Source organism: Colletes latitarsis, chromosome 2 (genome assembly GCF_051014445.1).
Source record: "Colletes latitarsis isolate SP2378_abdomen chromosome 2, iyColLati1, whole genome shotgun sequence".
Classification (NCBI taxonomy): domain Eukaryota; kingdom Metazoa; phylum Arthropoda; class Insecta; order Hymenoptera; family Colletidae; genus Colletes; species Colletes latitarsis.
The window spans coordinates 11,263,684-11,286,790 of record NC_135135.1 but is presented as its reverse complement, the minus strand read 5'-3'; the positions used below and the strand labels follow the sequence as shown (position 1 = coordinate 11,286,790).

Genomic DNA, 23,107 nt, shown 5'->3' with positions numbered 1-23,107 from the left:
TTCTTAGTTTCTACCTGGGATTCTATTGATTCTCGGAGAGGTCGTGGAGGGTGCAGTTTTTACCGCTCCAGATTTATAACTACACCTGCGTAAAATTGCTTTCCAATGACGATACTTATAAAGCTTTTGCACCTCAACATAATTTAACTTTATTATTATTCAACGGTACTTACGATTTCAATCGTTACTTTTATCAAGAGCCAGAAAATTCATCTCTCTTTCAAAGATTTTGTTCTAATATTTCTTAAATTTTCTTCAACTTGCTCGTTATGTCTCAAAATATAAATAATAAATAAGTTCGGTTGCAAGTATGAACATGTTTTAATTCCAAGCATCTAAGATTCTATTTAATTGATTAAAAATTGCATTCAAAATTGGGGTCGTAAATGCTAATGGAGATCGTGCAATCGATCGAAAGCAATTCTGTAGTAATTATTTTACAAATAGAAATCACCAAATACAGCAAAATCCAGTTAATAAATGTTGGTCGTTTGCAACAGAATTTCAAAAAACGCGAATTTCTAAGGACGCGTCAATACTAAACACAAATATTTCCCTCTCCACCCAGTCTCTTGCAACCAGACAAAGATGCATCTATAAGGTACAGGCTTTCTTGTCAAACGGGTCGAATTTTATTGCGCATGTGCGGATGACGAACACAGTGGCGTGCATAACGCAGGTTGTGTGGTTGTCAAAGTCTTACAAGGGAGGTTCATCATCTGAGCACTTTTTTAACTGTATAATCTAATTGTAGAGTCAGACGACTACAAAAATAATATAAAAAATTAACCGTTTTATTAGCCAGTTCTACAATAAATAACTTCAAATATAAAAATTTCGTTATTATCGAATCAAGATGATTGCTCGTGCAAATAAAAGTCTCTAACGAAATGGGTACAAATTTTTTATAAGATAGTAGGTCTAGAATCGATAATTTGATTAAAAAAATTTAATGTGCTATTTTCATGAACTTTCATTGAACCTAAACAATTGCACAATGTTTCAAATTCTTTGTCGAATGACTTATCTATATAAGAATCAAAAAAAAAACATACAATCGTATAACACATAAATGTAACAGAACAGTGATTTATAATACCTATTGCAATTTATAATTTTAATTTTTCGATACTTTTTCTTTTACAACATCTTTTCTTTGACATAAGTCCTTCAAAAATAAGTAAAAATTAGACAGAAAATTAGACATCCCTTAATTTTCTATTCTTGAGTATTTCATGTTTTATCCAAAAAGTAAAGGCATTTCTTTTGCAATTTGAAATACTATCATACTATATGTATTATATATTTTCGACTGCTGTTATAATTGAAAGGCTGTTTCTTCAGAACATTTCTTATTAATTGACAATGAAACGTATATCAACAATGATGACGACATATAAATGTGTTTGTTCGTTTCATTTTCGTGCGTAGTAAATGTTCATATAATTGGCGCGAGGCTCAGTAATATTTGAGATAACAGAAGTCCATCAAAGTTGACGAGAATTTCGTTCCAATAAATGGAGTTCTACCATACTGGTATTAAGTCTGTCATAAACTCCCTTGTTGGCGTGCCCTGTCGAGCAACTGCCAAAAATAAGGGCGATGGCGTTATCTCATTGGCAGCTGCGACAGAGACGAGCGTCCCAAGGGTCGTTATTTCGAAAGATCACGAACAAACTTCGTGACTTCGTGATATGACTACGTGACTGGTCCAGTGTTTGCGTTAAACAGCCCTTTTGCTTCCTCCACTGGCCTCCGCGGTAGTCCTTCCAAGAAGCCAGTCAATTGGTCCGACTGCTTGGGAAGCCTCCCGCGGCGGCCAATCGGCGTCCCGTTTCGGTTGGGTTTGAAAGAGAGCTGCGAGGTCGCCACTTGAGCTACGCTTAACGTCGCGACGCGCATTGCCGGATGGCCGCAGTCGTTGCGTGTGCCTAGCCGTAGATGGTGATGAACTCCGCTGCCGGTTTGATCAGCTTTTAACCCTCCTCAACCAACATCTCGTGACCAACGCCAGCCGCGACCGGTTTATCGATTTCGAGGAAAAACACCGAGCCACCAAAGAATGGGCATATTCCGCGAGTTTCCAATAGTATTTAATCTTTACAAAAAGTATAGTTAGGCGTGTCCGTGATCGAACGGGACCGGTGGAACGGAGTGATCGAACGGTTTATATGGGCACCGACCGTCGTGAATTTACATTCGACGTTCATGTAAATACAAAACTATACCGTGAAGGTGAGTAGTCGAATGGCCTGGAACGTTTCATTTTCTTAATTGTGACAAACTACAACATCGTGACACCGTAAAACGTTCTTACGAATTTCCGTTTGGAAACGTATTATCGAGAAGGTACAAGCGTACAAAGATTTCCGGACAAGTTACGGTAAATGTTCGAAGGATACAAGTCTACGTTCGTCGGAATTAAAATTTTTCAAATTCTTGTGATTATTCGTTTCGCGTTACGAGTTATGGTATATTTACCGTATTTTCGTGAACCAACGACTTTACACGACCCTTGTAAATAAAAATTAAGGAGAATTTTAAATCTGGTGACCTGGAAGGTCAACTGTTAGATCTGCTGCAGCCGATCTAACGTCGAGGGAATTGTTTATTCTCTCACGGTTTCAAGTACAGTCCCCAGCAAAAACATTGACTACATAATTTTTGGGCGAAAGAGTGACATGACGTTCGAAGGTTTTTTCTTTCTGAGCGCTAAAAGTACTTGGACTACCAGTGCATAATTTATCTTGATTCCCCATGCACTGGAACATTCTCTTCGTCAATTGGTCTGATGGACGGTGACAATTCACCGTATTTCCGCCATCCAATTATTAATTAGTCCGCGACCTGTACCGTCGAGGGTCGATCGACACGGTACTTTGTCCCCCATGTTTACCTCGTTGTCCTCGTCATCTCTTTAAGGACACGGCCAGAAGTTTCTCGATGCGACTTAAATTTTACGCGGAATACTTTTGCGATTTGGTCACTAACCATTATCATAAGATCAACGTGACCGTTTTGCTAAATCAACCGTTTGGTATGCCTCTCTTTTGCACCGTGTTTGAGAAACTGGTATCCTTGCGAAGGAACAATGCAACGAAAGAGGTTACTTTTTCTTCGATCGCTGTCTTCCACGGTCGAAGCAAAGATTTCAAGGTCTACGACACGCTAGTATGCTCCGAATTTGCTGTACCTGTTTCGTCAATTATAGAGGACTTAAAGAGGATTTAAAAATTAATCAAAAAGATAGAGACAAATAAACTTTTATATTTGAGACTTTTAGTAGCAACGAAAAACAAAAAGTATTTAAAATTTTGATCCAACTAAAAAATGACACAAAATATTTTGGAATAGTGGTATTTCAATCTATATAGAATTTATACAGAAGCAAAAATTACAGCATAAGAACATCTTTGTTAAATGTCAATTCTAAATCGCAAATGTAATTTCCGGTATCATAACCAGCACATTCGCAATACACTCACATTTCACTGATAAGACAATGCACTCATTCTTCTCTTGATTATCTTCGTTGTAGTTCGTATTACAGAAGAAATACAGTTAGTCTTCCGAATTAGCAATACAGCATTACAATACAAAATTTTAAATTTAATATGTAACCGAGTATCATGGTTTCATATTATATGATTTCCTTTAAAGTTTTTCATGTCTTTTAGCCATGATTTGAACGATTGAATATTTGGCTGAAAAAGCTTTGAAAAACGTTTACTTATTCTTCGGATTGCATCGATAATGCTAAATTTTCAGGAAAAATATTAAGTAGAAAACTTTTTCAGTTTGAAAGGGGAAATATAATTTCTACGTTATGTATTGCAGTGTTGTTTTACTGAAAAATGAAGTTGTCCTCATGATTTCCTTCGATAAAACAAATCAAAATATCTTTGAAAAGATCGATATATTTACTTGTAGAATTGTATTTCTTTCTTGTTTTGGAATTTTGTGGTTTTGGGTAAGAGATGGCTTCGTTACATTTTTAATACAATTTAACTGTTTATCTTGATGTTCTATTATTATTTGTTATTTCTTTAAAAATACGATACTTATTACGTCTCTTTCATATTACCACCCATCTAATAAATCTATTAATCTTGTTTGGTATTTCTCGAATGAAGAATCCTAATCAAGACTTTGCTTCGCGGCATTCTGACACGAAAGAATTTATTTACGATATTCGTATATGAATATTACAAAATATTGTATTTCAGTTTCGATATTCGCTCTTCCTGAGATACGGATAATGTTTCTTGTAGGATGCAGAGCCGAGAAAAACACATTTTTCTTATCTGAATTTCGTTTTCACCTCGGTCAGCATTTTAACATTTCTCTTTCTAAAGCAAGAACCACGCGAGTTTGTTTACATGCAGTGTTTACAAGGTTTTCGAACGATGTTAACATATATTTATAGCATAAATAAACTTGTCGCAATAAATCATAGTCTTCTTATTAGAGCTGTCCAAATATACGAAATTCAAACCAAGACAAAACTCATTTGTTCGAACCAAATCTGATCATCCAAGTAGCTTGAATATTTGTTCAAGCTTGAAAAGATTCGATCTGTTCAAATGTTTGAACTACTTGATTCTTTATACAAAATCATCATATTCTAAGCTCGAAAAAAATTAAAAAATTTTAAATCATTCTTTTACTAATATCAGGCCACCCCGAATTATTTAAATGCACAGATATTTCTTTTTAATTTCTAGAATTATCTAAACTTGTCCAAATTTTAACCAAGCGAACTTTAATATTCAAATATAATAATTATGTAAGAACACATAATCAAGTTTATTTGAACAACCAAGTTCATTTGAATGATCAAGATTCTTTAAACGATCAAATAATTGATTTGATTTAAACAATCGAAATTAAGCTTGACTTTGCTTGGTCACCTCTAGTTCATAAAAAAATTTCGTCCACTGCAAGTGCGATACGACCTACCTAAGTCAGGGTATGACTGTACACAAATGGTTAGTCAATTTGGACCAGTTCCTCTACATTCGATGGTCCTCTATCTACGATCTACGAGGTCGCTTATTCGCGTTGATCAAGAGGAGGTGGAGGGGAGGCATGGGGACACAAGAGTATATTACGATCGACTCAACCGGTTCGCGAGTGTGTCATGAGGCTCGTGCCGTTGTGAAATAGTGCGTTGTACCGATACGCGTCCGTAGTCATTGTTTGTTCTTCTGCCCTGACGGTTCCACCTACGGATACCTTCTACTGTGCGTTGCGTTTCCAAACTTTATCGAGTTTCTCGGTTTCGCCAACGGTACGGCTAAAGTTCGAACAAACTGTTCGTTTCGCGATCGACGTTGCTCCGAATCGTCTGAAAATGCCGCTGGCTCCTTAATCTCGGGTCGCATGGGCTATCTGACTGCCGCCTTTTTTTTCTACCACGTAGCTTTCACAACGCGAAAAGGCAAAGGTCTGTTCAGTAGCGATCAAAATGTTTGCTCGCGATTCTTGAACCGTACGTCAAAATTGACCGCGACCGGTCTACGTGCATCGATGAAAATATTTACATTTACGTTCGTTGCCGATCTCCTGTCGTTCAAGCTCTTTTCGAACAACGTTTTTCGTTTATTTTTCAGAACGAAATACCAATAGCCGATCGCGATCGGACATTGACTGAAACGCCCAAAAGAAAACGCAAACGATCCAAAAATAACACAGAAGTCTTGAGCTATCGCTAGGTAACAAACAGCATGGCGAAAGTACCAGGAATGGTGGAGACTGAGAACGTGGTTGGGAAACAGACTCTAGTGGGCCGTGTATCCAATATGCTCAAAGGTGAGAGACATTTTATGTGTTACGTTTACCCAAATTACGCACTATTGGGAGACGAAACGCTGAGACGCAGAAATCAAACGACACAAATGTCCGAATTCTTCCAGTTCTTGTTTGTTATTATTGACCGAGTTGATCGAAGTAAGATACAGCAACAACAAATAATATTGGCGTAGACGTAAACTCAGAATATTAATCGTTAACAGAGTATTTCGATCCAGAACTTCGAATTTTATTTCATTTTACATCAATAACGAAGTTATAGAGATTTGAATATGTTTGTTGCATACAGTCATGTACCTTTTCTCAAACTTCTTTTGCCCCTGTCTCTCCTGATATCTCAACATTTCGTCTACCAATAGTAACAACGTCGGTTTCTGCAGCTTGCCAATGATTACTCTCAGGATTAAGTTAACTAGTGTAATATGGTTGTTTTAAGCTACCAGAACATCGTGTAAAAGGAAAATTATTTATATCTAATCGTTTTTTTCTAACGAGCACTTACAAAAAGGCTCGATCTGACTGCCTGGTTCCCTTAACGCGTCGCTGAAGCATAGGTTTTCTTTGTCCACAGATGGAAGCTACAGTGGACCACCAATGCTGTTCCGCCACGCGTCGATGCAGAGAATCCGCCATTGTTGCCAGAATCTGAATCTCTTCCCTTATCTGCTCTACTCCTTCGACAATTCAAAGTCGCACCCCATCGCGCGCAAGGTGCATCTGCGCTTCGGTCAGCTTCTCCAGAGTATCGCAGCAAGGATCCTCTGCTTGTTCAGGAGCTTTCGGCAGTCGTTGGTCCAGGACATTCGTCCCGACGAATCCCAGACGCAGGAATCGACGCAGCCCAAAAAGTCGTGCAAGTCGACGCGCAAGTTCCGGACGGTCGATCCGCAGAAGCGCAAACAGCATCCAATCGGGCTGATCATAGCCGTTTACTTCGCACCGATGCTACTGATCTTCCAATCGATCGGCCTGTTCAGTATAATGGTCTTCGACAAATACACGCCAGGCTTCATCTTCCTCATCGCGGCTCTGCTGATCTTGGGTGGGATCTGGCTGAAGATCCTCTTCCACGAGTCCGTGACGTACAGTCCCAAGCACGAGAAAAACAAAGATCAGTGATACCACGGTGATTCCTTCTTGACTCCATCATCCGTCATGCTGCGATCGAACTGTTCATCGAAAGGATAGCGGACTACAGAAAGTATTGTGACTCTTGGTCTCCCATCGCAATTATCCGCCCGTCGCATTTAAACACTTAAACAGTGCCGGATAGAGTTTACGACTGTCGCGAGACTAGCTCGTCGATAGATCGTGTTCTCACTTGTCCATCTGCTTCGATAGTTTCGTAGTTTTGTAGGATCTCTGGTTCGACCCGGTCAGTTTTGCGAGTTCTGTAATATTTGTTCTTTTTTTTTTGTACGTCGCCAAATGGACATGTAAGAAGCGTTAGAGGATAGGAAACGATGACATACGACCGTGAACCCGGGTAGATTTTAAGGATACCGTTACAGCACTTAAATGCCCGCATAATTGTAATTGTTCTTTATTTTAAACGTAATTCTGGGAATTGCTACTTTCCAGCGCCGTTACGAATCGAGGGCAATCGAAGGAATTATTTAGATAACGATCGCGAAGCACCTTATCCTCTGCAGCAGAAGACTGAGAACCGTTTTAACTTGTTTGTATATATAAAAGAAGAAGAGGAGGAAGAAGAATAAAAAAAAAAAGATAAAACGCGTTAGGGAAACATTTATTATCTATATTACACGGAGTTGCTTGATCGTTCTTGAAAAGATTTGGTGCGTTCATTGAACAAGTTAGGTTGATCTGTGATGAAGTGGATCCGAGTGTATTTTTCACGGCCACTTGCTATTCCACTTACTTAAGTACAATAAGAATACATGTGTAACGTCGGTTTTTTTAAAATATATGTTGCTTACACAATTACGTTCTCTCGTACTATGAACACTGTACACCTTCCACGAACAATTTCTACCACCGGTTGACTATAACTAGGAAGAACAAACTGCAGTATAAAAGAATGGTAATTAAAACATCGCTGTCGTGTCTCCAACCACTGTTTACGTCTGAATTTGAGTTCGTGCGTGGTTCCATATTCGCTGCAAAACCTATAACGCGAGCGACGTAATTCTGCTCGTGCACGCTATGGAATAGGTGAGCGAACGGACCTACGGAATGGAAAAATATATTCAGCAGAGTTGGATAGAATGTTAGTGATTACATTTTGCCCAACTCTGACATTCAATCGGTAAGTTCCCAATTGCTATACTCGTTTCAGACTCCTATTATAAATCATTCGTATTAGTACCTATTGCATAGACAGCTACGTCGCCGCCACCATGATAAGCTTCGTCCGATATGATCGTAGCTTGTTGGCTGTACGTGAATGCTGTGGTGTTTTCTCGAGAAGGGTCCATCCTAACCGAAACGTTGTTTTTTACTGTATACGCGACGTTGTTGGGGCCTCCGGTGCTGTAAGTCAGCGTCGTGTATGGAATACCGTCGTGTTTCGATTTCTGAGCGACGCCTGAAATTTTTTGGTCCGTTACTCTCTTTCAGATTCACTTAACAAGCAAAGCTCACGGATGTGGAAATGAGTTTAACTCATTACGAAGTCCCATGCATTAATATCAACACATTTACGTACGACTCGAGGTCGATCGACTAGGTTGTTCAATTAAAAATTATCTAATGTAAACGCGGTGTACCGAGGATGTTTGAGCCACGATCACTGTATCCGTTGAAGCTCATCGAATGAGTGTGATCGCTTGTTACGATAACCAAAGTATCGTTGGTGTTGATCATCTTTAAAGTCGCGTTGATAGCATCCGAGAACCTAACGGTCTCTAGTAATGCCTGAGCGGCATGGCCACGATGATGGGCAAAGTCGATAAGACCCCCTTCGACCTAAAAGTAACACTCCATGTACACTCCGTGTTAATGTGATAGAACACCTCTGAAATTTTTCTGTTTCTCGAAAACAATAATGTGGAGGGTGTTCAGCCATCCCTGGGAAAAATTTTAATGAGAGATTCTAGAGGCCAAAACAAGACGAAAATCAAGAATACCAATTTGTTGATTGAGGCTTCGTTGAAAAGTTATTAACGAAATTATCGTTAAAAATTAACTTCCTGAATTTTTTTCTCGAAAGTGCGTAGGATTTCGGGGATGTATGTATTCACCAAAAATGGTTGCATTTGACCTTAGAACCTAGAAATAATTTTTTTAGAACAATTCGAAATTTTTTTTGCCGAGAAATTTAGGCATCTACCCTTGTCAATTTTTCTTAAAAATTAATTTTTGATTTTTAGCAATTTTGTTTGACGCCTTATAGAAAAGTTGTTTAATACTTTTTTGTAGGTATCCATGAGCTCTACTTCACCAGTAAATTTCAATTAAATCCATTGACTATTGTAGGAGTTATGATCGTTTGAAAACTGGACCACTTTTATGGGGTTTTTCGAACTTTACAGAGTTAAGGAACAACTTTTCCAATATTTTTAGGATTTCTACATATTCTTGACTAAAATACGCGTTGTTTGCATTTTGAAACATTAAAATCGTCCAATCCGTTCAGGAGTTATGACTTTTTAAACATACGCATGACAGTTACAGAGATTAGGCATGTGATTTCATTTATGGTCAGACATTGTATTCTTGAAGAATTTTTTTCTCGAAAGTGCGTAAGAATTCGGGGGTATGTTTATTCATCAAAAATGATTATAATGGACCCCTGCAACTGAAAATAATTTTTTCCACAACGATTTGAAATTTTTTTTTTTCGCCAAAAAATTTTCCAGTCGGTATGAAACTTTAACGTTAACAACTTTTTAACGAAGCCTCAATCAATAAATTAGTATTCTTAACTTTCGTCTTATATTGGTTTCTAGAATCTCCCATTAAAATTTTTCCCAGAGGTGGCCGGATATCCTATATATTAACAACCCTAAAAGAAACAGAAAAATTTCAGGGACGTCCTATCATTTTGTCGTTTCAACCAAGAAAAAATTTTCCATTTTGATAAAGTGTCATTACCACTAATAGGTAGCCCCGTTTCGATCTCTGTAAGATTTTTAACGCCGTGACGGTCATCTCTTCGAGACTTGGCTGCCCTTTGGGACCCTTTTCTCTGTTCCAGTCCATGTTAATGTGACCATTCGCGAAGATACCTAACAAATAGTCCACCTTGCCAGTGTTTACCTTGGATAATTGTTCGTTATTTTCAACGACACTGAACGACAATTTCCTGGACACTTTGTCCCGTTTCCATTCTTCGATTAAATCTCGACCATCTTGTCTTTTACACGCCCACGTATCTATCGGATCGAATTGTGTACCTGTTGTGTTGGTCTTCATTACTTGTCTTCCTCCTCCCATGATTACCTGGATATGAAAGTTTCTATTCAGCCGTAATCTTCCTCCATGTAAAGTGGGTTGCGTAACAAATCCATGCGCATCGTGTAATACATAAGGTTGTTGCATATGAAACGACTCGATTAATAGGCTTTACACTGTTAGTGTTTATAGCTTAAAAATTGGCTTCTTCTCAGATCCGTTCGAGACGGTAGTAAAAAGATCGTTAAATACATTCACACTCACATTGTCAATAATAACAGTATTTTGCTTGTTTTCTTTCAAACTTGTCATAATAATTTTAACCCTCTAAAATGAGGTGTTTATGGGTTATTTATAATTAATGGAGGCCACAACTGTCCGATGGTGGGAAAACTGACTAGTATACAATTTCTATGACTCTATGCAGAAATGAAATTTCCCATCCCTGTTATACCATTTCATCTTTATCAACTTAATATTTTGCCTTTATATTTCTCCCTGGCTGATCCTCCACCAACTGCCTCGCGATGTCCTTGCATTTTCCAGCAGTTTTTGGCATGGTTCCATCGCATTCCCATCTCCTGTCTGCGCTATGCGCGTACAAAGGCGCGGGAGTAGCATGGGTGACTCTGGTGGTTGTCACGAATCCTGTAAATTGAAGGGTTCGGTGTTAAATCCTGACATTCGTTTGGGGGTAGTTTCATTTTCAAAAAAGTACATAGACTCCGATATCATAAAAGCATTCGTGGCAGTAACTTTTTATAAAAATGTAAAAACATAGCGCAGTAACTACGTACTTCGACACTTATTCAAAGGGAGGTCTTGCTGCTTCCAATTATGGCTTAGTTATGGAGAAAACACTAGTAGCTTCGGAACTGCACGCGTCTAAAGTTTAACTATTTTTACGCGTTGTTAGACTGTTAGACTGTTCTAAGACAGTGGAAACTGAAGATTCTCTCCTTTCGTCTTTCCTATAGATATATTTCCTATTTACATCGGAAACTAACCAGAATTTCGTACCAAATTTTGTCCAGTATTTCCGGTTCATTGTCCAGTTCAACCGGTCATTCGACCGGTCACGGTAGGTTTAGTATTAATTTACTAATTCTCAATCTTAACGTATGTTGATTTTGAAAAATCGTATGAATAATATACATATGTACGCTCATACATGGGAATAATAAAAAAAAATTTCTTTTCTTCCAATAATTAAAATATGATCAGGGCGTCTTAAAACGTGTATTTACGTAAAAAAAATTTGTGCCCAAAAAAAAAAATATTTGAAATCGTTCTGGAAAAATTATTTTCGGTTGCGGGGGTCAATTAGAATCATTTTTGGTCATTATACATACCCCCGAAATCCTGCTCAGTTTCGAGAAAAAAATTCCTTACCGAAAATCTAATTTCTGGCCAGAAATGTCTGTCCGAATTTTCATGCGAATCTTTAAAACGTCATAACTTCTGAACGGATTGGACGATTTTAATGTTTAAAAAAGCAAACTACGCGTATTTTAGTGGAGAATATGTATCAATCGCAAAAATATTCGAAAAGTTGGTCCTTGACCCCGCAAAATGAGAAAAACCCCATAAAAATGGTCCAATTTTCAAACAGCCATAACTCCTACAATTGTGAATATATTTCAATGAAACTTTTTTCTGAAGTAGAGCTCATGGGTACCTACAAAAAAGTATTAAACAACTTTTCTGTAGGGCGCCAAACAAAATTACTAAAAATGAAAAAGGAATTTTTAAGAAAAATCGACAGGGGGTAGGTGCCTAAATTTTTCGACGAAAAAAAAAAATTTCAAATCGTCCTAAAAAAATTATTTCTAGGTTCTAGGGTCAAATGCAACTATTTTTGGTGAGTACACATACCCCCGAAATCCTACGCACTTTCGAGATAAAAAATCAGGAAGGTGGACAAATTTTTCGGCGAAAAAAAATTTGAAATCGTTTTGAAAAAATTATTTTTAATTGCAGGGATCAATTACAATCATTTTTTATGAATAGACATACCCTCGAAATCCTACGCATCTTCGAAAAAAAAATTCTCATCGAGAAATACAATAAAAAGAAATACAATAAACATTCCAAGCTACCGGAAATTTATTTGAAAATCAAACGCGAAAAGATAATCGCAACACTAAAGACAATCGCGATCAAATTTATATTATTCATAACTTGCAACGCGATTAATGTTTACACGCAACTCTACCCTGAAACAAACGCGAAAATTGTCATTATACGCAACTCTAAATGGAACTATACAATTAATAAAAATTATTTTCAACTTTAACTAGACAAAGAAACGCGAATAATTTATACTTCGCGACGCTAATAACAAACCGCTATCTGTTCTTAATCGCAACACTACTTTGAAAAAAAACAGGAAAAATATTAATTGTTCGCAACTCTAACAGTAATCATGATATATTGATATTAATCGCAACGCTATTCTACAAGCAAACGCGATTAATATTCATATTTCGCGACACTAATGAAATCGCGTATTAAATAATGCGCAACGCTAATTTTATTAACGACGACAGGCGTTCCAGGCTGGATGAATTGAGGCTGGAGCAGGTAGGTACCAGTGTTATATTTGAGGCATTCTCTATATCGCAACTCTACATTAACACAAACGCGATCAGTGATTATTCGCAACGCTACACCAAAAGCAATCTCAAGGAATATAAACGATCGCAACTCTAAAAGTAATCAAAATCGGGATGTTTGCAACGCGATAATACAATATATTTCGCAGCACTAATGCAATCCGAGATCAGTTTTCATACGCAACACTATTCTGAATGAAAATGCGAAAAATTCTCATCCTTCACAACTCTAAAGTTAACTATAAAACTAATTATTTGCAAAAATAACTAGACAAGCATCGCGAATAACATATATTTTTTGCAACTCTAATGCAAACCGCGATCAGTGCTTACTCGCGACACTACTTTGAAAGCAAACGCGAAAATATTCAGTTCGCAACGCTAAATGGAATCGCGATAAGTTTATAACATTCGCAACGCTATCTTGAAGACAAACGCGATCATTTGTATTTCGTAACACTAATGCAAACCACGATTTGCCCCAAAATATTGGACGTTGTGGTACAAGTACCATCTGAAAAACTACTAAATACTACAACTACAGGCGAATACAGTGACATTAGTAGTAACAAAGAATGACTTTCCATCCTCATCCGAAGATGAAGATGAAAAGCCATTTGTTGTAGCCCACTCTTGAGACAGTTTGTCAGGGCCTCTTCGACTTCGAGAGTCTCTTCTTTCTTCAGCGGTCCTGCCAAAGCCTGAAACTTAATACTAGGCTCGAGATTCCATACAATACACAGTCCTCCAACAATTCCAGGAATTGTTATCAGAACAGGTGTGCAGAACCTCGAGCGGGACGAGCGTTTCGAGGAACCTACCGCGGGCGACCACGACCGCGAAGAGCGACTGTAAAGTCACGCGATTCCAAGAATCGAAACTAAAACCAAAACAAACGGTACAATCCGTTTGGATCGGCAAACGTTTCGACTCTCAAAATCGAACTACAGGAATAGGTCTGCCACAGAAATAAAATCTGTAACAGCTCTATCCTGACCCTACCTACTTACATCTAACACACATACCAGAAAGTTAAGTTACCTACCTACCTAACGCTATATTTAAAAAATTCCAAAATTCATTCTCGCAAACAACCACTCCACGGTTCTCACACATAATGTCCGGGCGCAAAAGCCTAAACTAGAGAGGATTCCCCGGGGTTCCTCCGACACCCGAACATTTCACACAACATTCACTCTCTAATGTACGTACCAATTTCCTGAAATCAACTGACAAAGCCAAGTGACCATTGCGTATTTATATTATATGTATTACGTTATTTTCATCTAATAGAATTTTTTATAAAATATGTTATTGTATAAACGATTGCAATCGTATTTCATTCTGTTATTTAAGATCAAGAATCTAATTGCCGTATATATTTGATTGAATATTTCATACTAGGACCTTTGTGAATGTAAAAAATATGTAAATGGTGAAATAGAATTTTTATTGTAAATTATTATGACCTTTTGAAACGACGCAATTACACAGCCTAACCACAAACACACACATGTGTAAATTGCGTCGCGCACGGTACACTAGCGCAATGTCAGTCGCACATATATATTATTAGAAATTTTTATAAACTAAATCATCGTGCCCATTGCCTTCGCTCACGCAAGTAGCACCTGGGCACTTGGGTGAGTTTAGGCAATGAACACGGAAAAATAACCTGAAAATCTTGAACTAGAAAAATGATTATAGTGAATACTAACGAATAAGGAAATAGTATTTATTTACTTATTTTATTGGACTTCTATTTGTAATAAATTAGGAATAAACGTTTAATATACATTAATAATGAGATATATTATTAGTAATGAAAATTATTCTGATTAAAATTGAATTAATTAAGAAAAAATACTTCAATCAAGACTTTACTTTAAAATCATATACTTTAAAAATTGAAGATAAATTATTCAAGCAAACTAATTAAAATATTCAACCCTCGGGCAATTCTGTCATCAAAGCATATTTTTTAAAGATGCAAATAGTAGATAATACTTGACTAAAGAATTGACCCGTCGCGGAATGTTTTCTTGTGCATAAATTGAAACATATTTTTCAATATGTAAGGAAAAAAGTTATTAAATTATATTTACATGCCGGACACGAACAATACAAAAAAACGATCAATATTGTAAATTATATATTCAATAATCATAAATAATTATTATAGTAAATGTAATCAAATTAGTACAATAATGTATCATACTATGAAGCATTCATTTGTCTAATTGGAAATCGCGGAGCACAAGAAAACCCTAGCCTACACTAAAAAAAATATAATAGTAGTACATGTTACTACTCACAGGTATGATTCATACCCGTGGTCACTGTATTCGTCAAATATTGCACGTATACAACTGGTCACCCGCGTCGATTCGGACCTTTTTGTCCTACGACGTGATTGGGGACCAGAGGAATCAAAATTGGCATGCAACTCACTAATTGTAGAATGCAACCACCCGCACGACGATGTTGGCTAGTAGGAGTCCTCAGCCAAGTCATCACCGAAATCGGGAACGTAGTCAGTAGCGAAGTCATCCAAGAGTTTCCTGGATCCGTAAGTAAGTATAAGTTGATGGGATGATAGGATCCTGTAAAAAGAAACAGCAAATATAACACTCTATTTCTTAAATTGTAGGCATTTTAATTTTAATAAAAAAATGTCTGCTAAAATTGAAAATTTAACGTTGCAACATTTCTAAGAAACAATTTTTTTTTAAACGTACTCGGAACAAAGTACGAAGATACTTACATTTTTTGTTCGTGGGCATCGCCAAATACTCCTGTTCATTGACGCACTGACTCTACTATCGCGATTCATGAAGCAAAGAGAGCCCCGGTGCTCTGACTAAAATTCACGAGAGTTCAATATACACTGACTCGAACTTCGCGTGTCCCTAAAATCGAAACGATAATTTGCTACAAGTCACTGTGCTTCGAAAAACAAGACATTCTAAACGACGCAAGCACTGAATTTATTGACCGCATTGCACGCGATCATCAAAATTTCTAAAAGAAAAAATGAAAATTTGAGATTAGAAATAAAAAATAATTTAGTAAATACACAGATCTATCTATCTATCGATTTAATATTAAATTTCAGCGATAAAAACACAAAAATTCGTAAACATATATAGGTACATACTCACTTGTTATAATGAAGTTGAGGTTTGAATTTCGTATTCCCTCGTTTTACGATTTCCACGCATCAATGGCGTCCATCCATTGCATGCCGGTAGCGTCCCTTCCAGCCGAATCGCAGCAAAGTCTGTAACAGAAATAAAACAAAAATTACGATCCGATGCGTTAAAATAAATGTATCCACACCCTAATTGAAGATCGACCGAACTCGAAATATGGTCTATGAATTGATAATTACGTTTACAGATGTCATAATTGATGTCGATTAGACATGTAAGAAAATACACGAAACTGACTCGACTTTTTTCGCGATTCCGGCAAAATTTCTAGTAGATACGTGTTAATATTACATGAAAGCACCAACAAATACTAACGGAGAGTACTAGGAACGATTCGGGACATTCAGATGATAATAATTAGAAATTACATACCTAATTAGACGTGAAACTGTCAACGCACTTATCACCCCACCTTCCAGACGAAGAATGACGAACAGGATCGGACGTGTCTACCGTGCGAGGAGTGGGGAGTGGTGTGAGGGAGTCACGTACTCCATCTCGATTCTCAATAATGTATACTTCAAAAGAAAAGTTAAACCTTTCATTTCGAATAATTGAAAATAAAGTAGATACGAAAAATAAATACAAAAAGATACCAAACAAACAATTAATTACTTAATTGACGTTATACTTTTGTGACGTCAGAATGCAAGCCGCTCATTGGCTCTGCTTGAACATTGAATATCGACCTGTTATTGGATGCACAAGTTACTAGATCGATTCAAATATATTAATTCTAATTATGGAAACATATAATGTGTTAATATTAGTTTTAAACCTAAATTTCAATCAGTTTCTTATATAAATGTTCCTTTTGTGTATAGTATATTTTCTAAAGTTATTTGTTTCAATTTTCACTAGATCTTTATAAGAGCCTATCGTGATTCTGTGACGATACCACTGGGTAATCTTTTGTGCAGACAGATGTCAGCAGCAATAATTTTTTCGTGACACACGGATTAACGACACAGCAATGCATCGTGTAGACGTGTAAAAAACACAGTTTCCCGTGCCACGCGACCCAAGGTGAAGTCGAGAGGCCGGCGACCAAAGATAAACACGGACCGATCGAGTTTCCCTGGCCAGCGAATGCTAGCAACGGTAGGAATAAAATTATTCTTAAGAAATATTTTAGAATACACAAGAAATCGGTACAGACGAGTAATAAATTAGAACAGTCATTTAGTCAAACGTTGTGAATATTAATGTTTTTGTGTATTCTATACAGAAACTACAAAATTTACATGAAAAGCATTGAATAATTTTTCGATCAAACATTAATATATTTACATGTTATTAAGTAGATATTTCGATCGATTTAATTACCCATGAATAGTATAATAAATCGATATGTCATTTTTAAGAGACACTATCGAATTTATCGAATGTATCGATGTTCAACAGAGCCAATGAGAAGCTTGCATTATGACGTCACAAGAATATAACAATAATACATCATTAAGTAATTAATTGTTTCTCTGATATCTTTTTATATTTATTTTACAGCAACAGATCCTAAAAATGTATATCATGAATATTATTTGAAATATAAGGCTTAATCTTTCTTCCGAAGATACACATCGAGAATCGAGACGGAATACGTGACTCTCTCACCCCACTCCCCACTCCTCGCACGGTAGACACGTCCGATCCTGTTCGTCATTCTTCGTCTGGAAAGCGGGGTGATAAGTGCGTTGACAGTTTCGCGTCTAATTAGGTATGTAATTTTTAATTATTATCATCTGAATGTCCCGAATCGTTTGTACTACCCTCCGTTAATCTCTGTCGGTGCTTTCATGTAATATTAACACATATCTTCTAGAAATTCTGCCGGAATCGCGAAAAAAGTCGAGTCAGTTTCGTGTATTTTCTTACATGTCTAATCGACATCAATTATGATATCTGTAAACGTAATTATCAATTCATAGACCATATTTCGAGTTCGGTCGATCTTTAATTAGGGTGTGGATGCATTTATTTTAACGCATCGGATCGTAATTTTTGTTTTATTTCTGTTACAGACTTTGCTGCGATTCGGCTGGAAGGGACGCTACCGGCATGCAATGGATGGACGCCATTGATGCGTGGAAATCGTAAAACGAGGGAATACGAAATTCAAACCTCAACTTCATTATAACAAGTGAATATGTACCTATATATGTTTACGAATTTTTGTGTTTTTATCGCTGAAATTTAATATTAAATCGATAGATAGATAGATCTGTGTATTTACTAAATTATTTTTTATTTCTAATCTCAAATTTTCATTTTTTCTTTTAGAAATTTTGATGATCGCGTGCAATACGGTCAATAAATTCAGTGCTTGCGTCGTTTAGAATGTCTTGTTTTTCGAAGCACAGTGACTTGTAGCAAATTATCGTTTCGATTTTAGGGACACGCGAAGTTCGAGTCAGTGTATATTGAACTCTCGTGAATTTTAGTCAGAGCACCGGGGCTCTCTTTGCTTCATGAATCGCGATAGTAGAGTCAGTGCGTCAATGAACAGGAGTATTTGGCGATGCCCACGAGCAAAAAATGTAAGTATCTTTGTACTTTGTTCCGAGTACGTTTAAAAAAAAATTGTTTCTTAGAAATGTTGCAACGTTAAATTTTCAATATTAGTAGACATTTTGTTATTAAAATGAAAATCCTTACAATTTAAGAAATAGAGTGTTATATTTGCTGTTTCTTTTTACAGGATCCTATCATCCCATCAACTTATACTTACTTACGGATCCAGGAAACTCTTGGTTGACTTCGCTACTGACTACGTTCCCGATTTCGGTGATGACTTGGCTGAGGACTCCTACTAGTCAACATCGTCGTGCGGGTGGTTGCATTCTACAATTAGTGAGTTGCATGCCAATTTTGATTCCTCTGGTCCCCAATCACGTCGTAGGACAAAAAGGTCCGAATCGACGCGGCTGACCAGTTGTATACGTGCAATATTTGACGAATACAGTGACCACGGGTATGAATCATACCTGTGAGTAGTAACATATACTATTATTATATTTTTTTTAGTGTAGGCTAGGGTTTTCTTGTGCTCCGCGATTTCTAATTAAACACATCAATGCTTCATAGTATGATAAATTATTGTACTAATTTGATTACATTTACTATAATAATTATTTATGATTATTGAATATATAATTTACAATATTGATCGTTTTTTTGTATTGTTCGTGTCTGGCATGTAAATATAATTTAATAACTTTTTTCCTTACATATTGAAAAATATGTTTCAATTTATGCACAAGAAAACATTTCGCGACGGGTCAATTCTTTAGTCAAGTATTATCTACTATTTGCATCTTTAAAAAATATGCTTTGATGACAGAATTGCCCGAGGGTTGAATATTTTAATTAGTTTGCTTGAATAATTTATCTTCAATTTTTAAAGTATATGATTTTAAAGTAAAGTCTTGATTGAAGTATTTTTTCTTAATTAATTCAATTTTAATCAGAATAATTTTCGTTACTAATAATATATCTCATTATTAATGTATATTAAACGTTTATTCCTAATTTATTACAAATAGAAGTCCAATAAAATAAGTAAATAAATACTATTTCCTTATTCGTTAGTATTCACTATAATCATTTTTCTAGTTCAAGATTTTCAGGTTATTTTTCCGTGTTCATTGCCTAAACTCACCCAAGTGCCCAGGTGCTACTTGCGTGAGCGAAGGCAATGGGCACGATGATTTAGTTTATAAAAATTTCTAATAATATATATGTGCGACTGACATTGCGCTAGTGTACCGTGCGCGACGCAATTTACACATGTGTGTGTTTGTGGTTAGGCTGTGTAATTGCGTCGTTTCAAAAGGTCATAATAATTTACAATAAAAATTCTATTTCACCATTTACATATTTTTTACATTCACAAAGGTCCTAGTATGAAATATTCAATCAAATATATACGGCAATTAGATTCTTGATCTTAAATAACAGAATGAAATACGATTGCAATCGTTTATACAATAACATATTTTATAAAAAATTCTATTAGATGAAAATAACGTAATACATATAATATAAATACGCAATGGTCACTTGGCTTTGTCAGTTGATTTCAGGAAATTGGTACGTACATTAGAGAGTGAATGTTGTGTGAAATGTTCGGGTGTCGGAGGAACCCCGGGGAATCCTCTCTAGTTTAGGCTTTTGCGCCCGGACATTATGTGTGAGAACCGTGGAGTGGTTGTTTGCGAGAATGAGTTTTGGAATTTTTTAAATATAGGGTTAGGTAGGTAGGTAACTTAACTTTCTGGTATGTGTGTTAGATGTAAGTAGGTAGGGTCAGGATGGAGCTGTTACAGATTTTATTTCTGTGGCAGACCTATTCCTGTAGTTCGATTTTGGGAGTCGAAACGTTTGCCGATCCAAACGGATTGTACCGTTTGTTTTGGTTTTAGTTTCGATTCTTGGAATCGCGTGACTTTACAGTCGCTCTTCGCGGTCGTGGTCGCCCGCGGTAGGTTCCCCGAAACGCTCGTTCCGCTCGAGTTTCTGCACACCTGTTTTGATAACGATTCATAGAATTGTTGGAGGAGTGTGTATTGCATGGAATCTCGAGCCTAATATTAAGTTTCAGGCTTTGGCAGGACCGCCGAAGAAAGAAGAGACTCTCGAAGTCGAAGAGGCCCTGACAAACTGTCTCAAGAGTGGGCTACAACAAATGGCTTTTCATCTTCATCTTCGGATGAGGATGGAAAGTCATTCTTTGTTACTACTAATGTCACTGTATTCGCCTGTAGTTGTAGTATTTAGTAGTTTTTCAGATGGTACTTGTACCACAACGTCCAATATTTTGGGGCAAATCGTGGTTTGCATTAGTGTTACGAAATACAAATGGTCGCGTTTGCCTTCAAGATAGCGTTGCGAATATTAGAAACTTATCGCGATTCCATTTAGCGTTGCGAACTGAATATTTTCGCGTTTGCTTTCAGAGTAGTGTCGCGAGTAAGCACTGATCGTGGTTTGCATTAGAGTTGCGAAAAATATATGTTATTCGCGTTGCTTGTCTAGTTATTTTTGCAAATAATTAGTTTTATAGTTAACGTTAGAGTTGCGAAGGATGAGAATTTTGTTGTGTATGAAAACTGACCTCGGATTGCATTAGCGTCGCGGAATGTAGGTATTATCGTGTTGCAAATATCCCGATTTTGGTTACTTTTAGAGTTGCGATCGTATATATTCCTTGCGATTAGTATAGAGTTACGTATAAACATTAATCTCGAATTGCAATAGTGTTATGAAATACGAATATTAATCGCGTTGCAAGTTGCAAGTAATATGAATTTGTTTGCAGTTTATCTTTAGTGTTGTGATTATTTTTTCGCGTTTCATACTCTGGGTAGAGTCCAGGAATCATCTGTGAGACTCCGCAGCCTGTCTTCTTTCACTCCGTTGGGAAAGAAAAGAATTCTTGTCATTTCATTTCCTACCATAAGAAGCGCTACGGTCGCTTTCTCTACCCTGTTGGTAATGTTGTGAGCGACACCGAAATGATAATGGGGCTGTAGAGCCCCAGAAAAATGGGGCGAAAAAATACATTGGGTCGAAGGTCTAGTCGTAAACCTCGTTTGTGTTGTGACTAACCTGTGTCTTTGCCAGCAGTCAGTGCCCACGATACGATCGAATCCACATGATTGTCGGTATTCAGGCTCGCGGTGCAATTAGCCAGAGGCACGTTCGCGTTGACACCGACTACTTCGTAATTAGTTTTCACGCCGCCGAACAGTGCTGTCGCCGTTGACGCAGAGTCCGGCACTTGCTTGTCGACGTTGTAAGTCTGGTGCAAACAACGTAAACGGTATATATAAATTAACCTTTACGAAACACGCTCTGTATATCATAAAAAAAACTGTAGTGTTTATACCTTAAGAATTCCAATGTGTGGGAATTTCTCCCAGGCCAGGTGACCGGTTTCGCTAGCACTGTAAATCCTGCTGGCAGTTATGGTGTCGGGACTCATACCGTCGCCCACAAAAATTATTACGTTTTTGGCTCGGTTTGTGTTCCACTTGTACGACAAAGCCTCCTCTAATTCCCTTTTCGATAATTCCTGCCAGTGTTTACTGTCTGCGCAATCAATGATCTCTTTAGAAACCGCAGGTTTATTCTTTTGTGGAAACGTATTCATAAATGGCTTACCAATGATAAGAAATTAACGCATACGTAAAAATGATCGAGATAAGAGTTCACAGACAAGGATGAATGTCACACGATTCGACGGAAGAATCGTCGCTTTAAATATTCTTTCCTGAAAGATTTGCATGTTTCTGCTTCTAACGACGAGGCAATAGTGTATGTTTGCAAGCAATTTATGAGACTTATAGACTCTAATGGAACACCGATAGTTAAATAAACGTGGAAACTACATTATCGTCCGAGGACGTCGACGGTTTCGCTGACGATTGCAGAGAGCCACTGATGATCACAATTTACGCACGAGTCGATAAATTTAATATACCTTCTTTGATCGTTGCACTAGCAATTCCAATCAGTAGGATGACAAAGTGTGATGTGAAAATCTTCATTTTAAACATGTTCTTTTCCTGTCTCTTGATGGTTCTTGCCGGTCATGTCACAAACGGGTGTCAATTACGTTATACGCCAGAGACGACTGAAAGGAACAACAAGACTCTGTTAACTACTTGCCTATGATTGCTCCCAACGCTCCCTATTGCAGGGCAGATTGTATCATGTCGGTAAGAAAGAAACCTGTTTCTGGCTCAATAACATCAGATAGAGCCAATAAACCTACCTATAACTTTATTCCCGACTGTTCGCTGTAAAACATTTAATTTTGAGATTGAAATGTCTATTCTAGTTAAACGAGTAACAGAGAAACGCTTTCTGGTTGGTTGTTTATCTTTTATGCGTTACTTAAAATTTTTTACTAGATAAGATGTCGTTGCACTTAGCAAAAACAACCAGTGGAAATTATTTGCACGAATGATTAGACAGCAATGAATAATAAACTACTGCCTCGAAAAATAGTGCATCTTAAATATTTGAACTCAAAGAATCAAGGTTTAACATAGAGTTATTGAACAGGGATGAAGAATAATTTTATTTATTCTCTTAATAGATGTTTCTCAA

At 37.0% G+C, this 23,107-nt stretch overlaps 2 protein-coding genes across 3 annotated transcripts; one reads left to right on the top strand and one right to left on the bottom strand.

Annotated features, from left to right (window-relative positions):
* The first annotated feature begins 1,905 nt into the window (after nt 1-1,905).
* On the top strand, nt 1,906-7,758 carry LOC143351725 (uncharacterized). Of its 2 annotated transcripts, XM_076783555.1 has the most exons (3): nt 1,906-2,235; nt 5,613-5,811; nt 6,383-7,758. In XM_076783555.1, the coding sequence occupies exons 2-3, from the start codon at nt 5,727-5,729 to the stop codon at nt 6,928-6,930; spliced, it is 633 nt and encodes a 210-aa protein (XP_076639670.1). In that variant the 5' UTR covers nt 1,906-2,235; nt 5,613-5,726; the 3' UTR covers nt 6,931-7,758. The 2 variants fall into 2 exon arrangements, with proteins under 2 accessions (XP_076639670.1, XP_076639671.1); XM_076783556.1 differs by lacking the exon at nt 1,906-2,235 and having other exon boundaries at nt 5,710-5,811; nt 6,320-7,758.
* LOC143351723 (alkaline phosphatase) lies at nt 7,537-22,612 on the bottom strand. Its single transcript, XM_076783552.1, has 8 exons — nt 22,476-22,612; nt 21,882-22,084; nt 21,602-21,794; nt 10,652-10,815; nt 9,868-10,215; nt 8,541-8,739; nt 8,141-8,359; nt 7,537-8,000 (listed from the first exon to the last, which is right to left on the bottom strand). The coding sequence occupies exons 1-8, from the start codon at nt 22,549-22,551 to the stop codon at nt 7,804-7,806; spliced, it is 1,599 nt and encodes a 532-aa protein (XP_076639667.1). The 5' UTR covers nt 22,552-22,612; the 3' UTR covers nt 7,537-7,803.
* Nucleotides 22,613-23,107: the final 495 nt, after the last annotated feature.

Bases quoted from the DNA above. Each gene is read 5' to 3' on its own strand.
- LOC143351725 (XM_076783555.1), top strand. From the start codon at position 5,727: ATGGCGAAAGTACCAGGAATGGTGGAGACTGAGAACGTGGTTGGGAAA. The intron at 5,812-6,382 runs GTGAGAGACATT...CTTTGTCCACAG, and splicing joins TGTATCCAATATGCTCAAAG to ATGGAAGCTACAGTGGACCA.
- LOC143351723 (XM_076783552.1), bottom strand. From the start codon at position 22,551: ATGTTTAAAATGAAGATTTTCACATCACACTTTGTCATCCTACTGATT. The intron at 10,216-10,651 runs GCAAAATATTAA...TTTCATATCCAG, and splicing joins AGCCAGGGAGAAATATAAAG to GTAATCATGGGAGGAGGAAG. The intron at 8,360-8,540 runs GTACACCGCGTT...AAAAAATTTCAG, and splicing joins TCGTGGCTCAAACATCCTCG to GCGTCGCTCAGAAATCGAAA.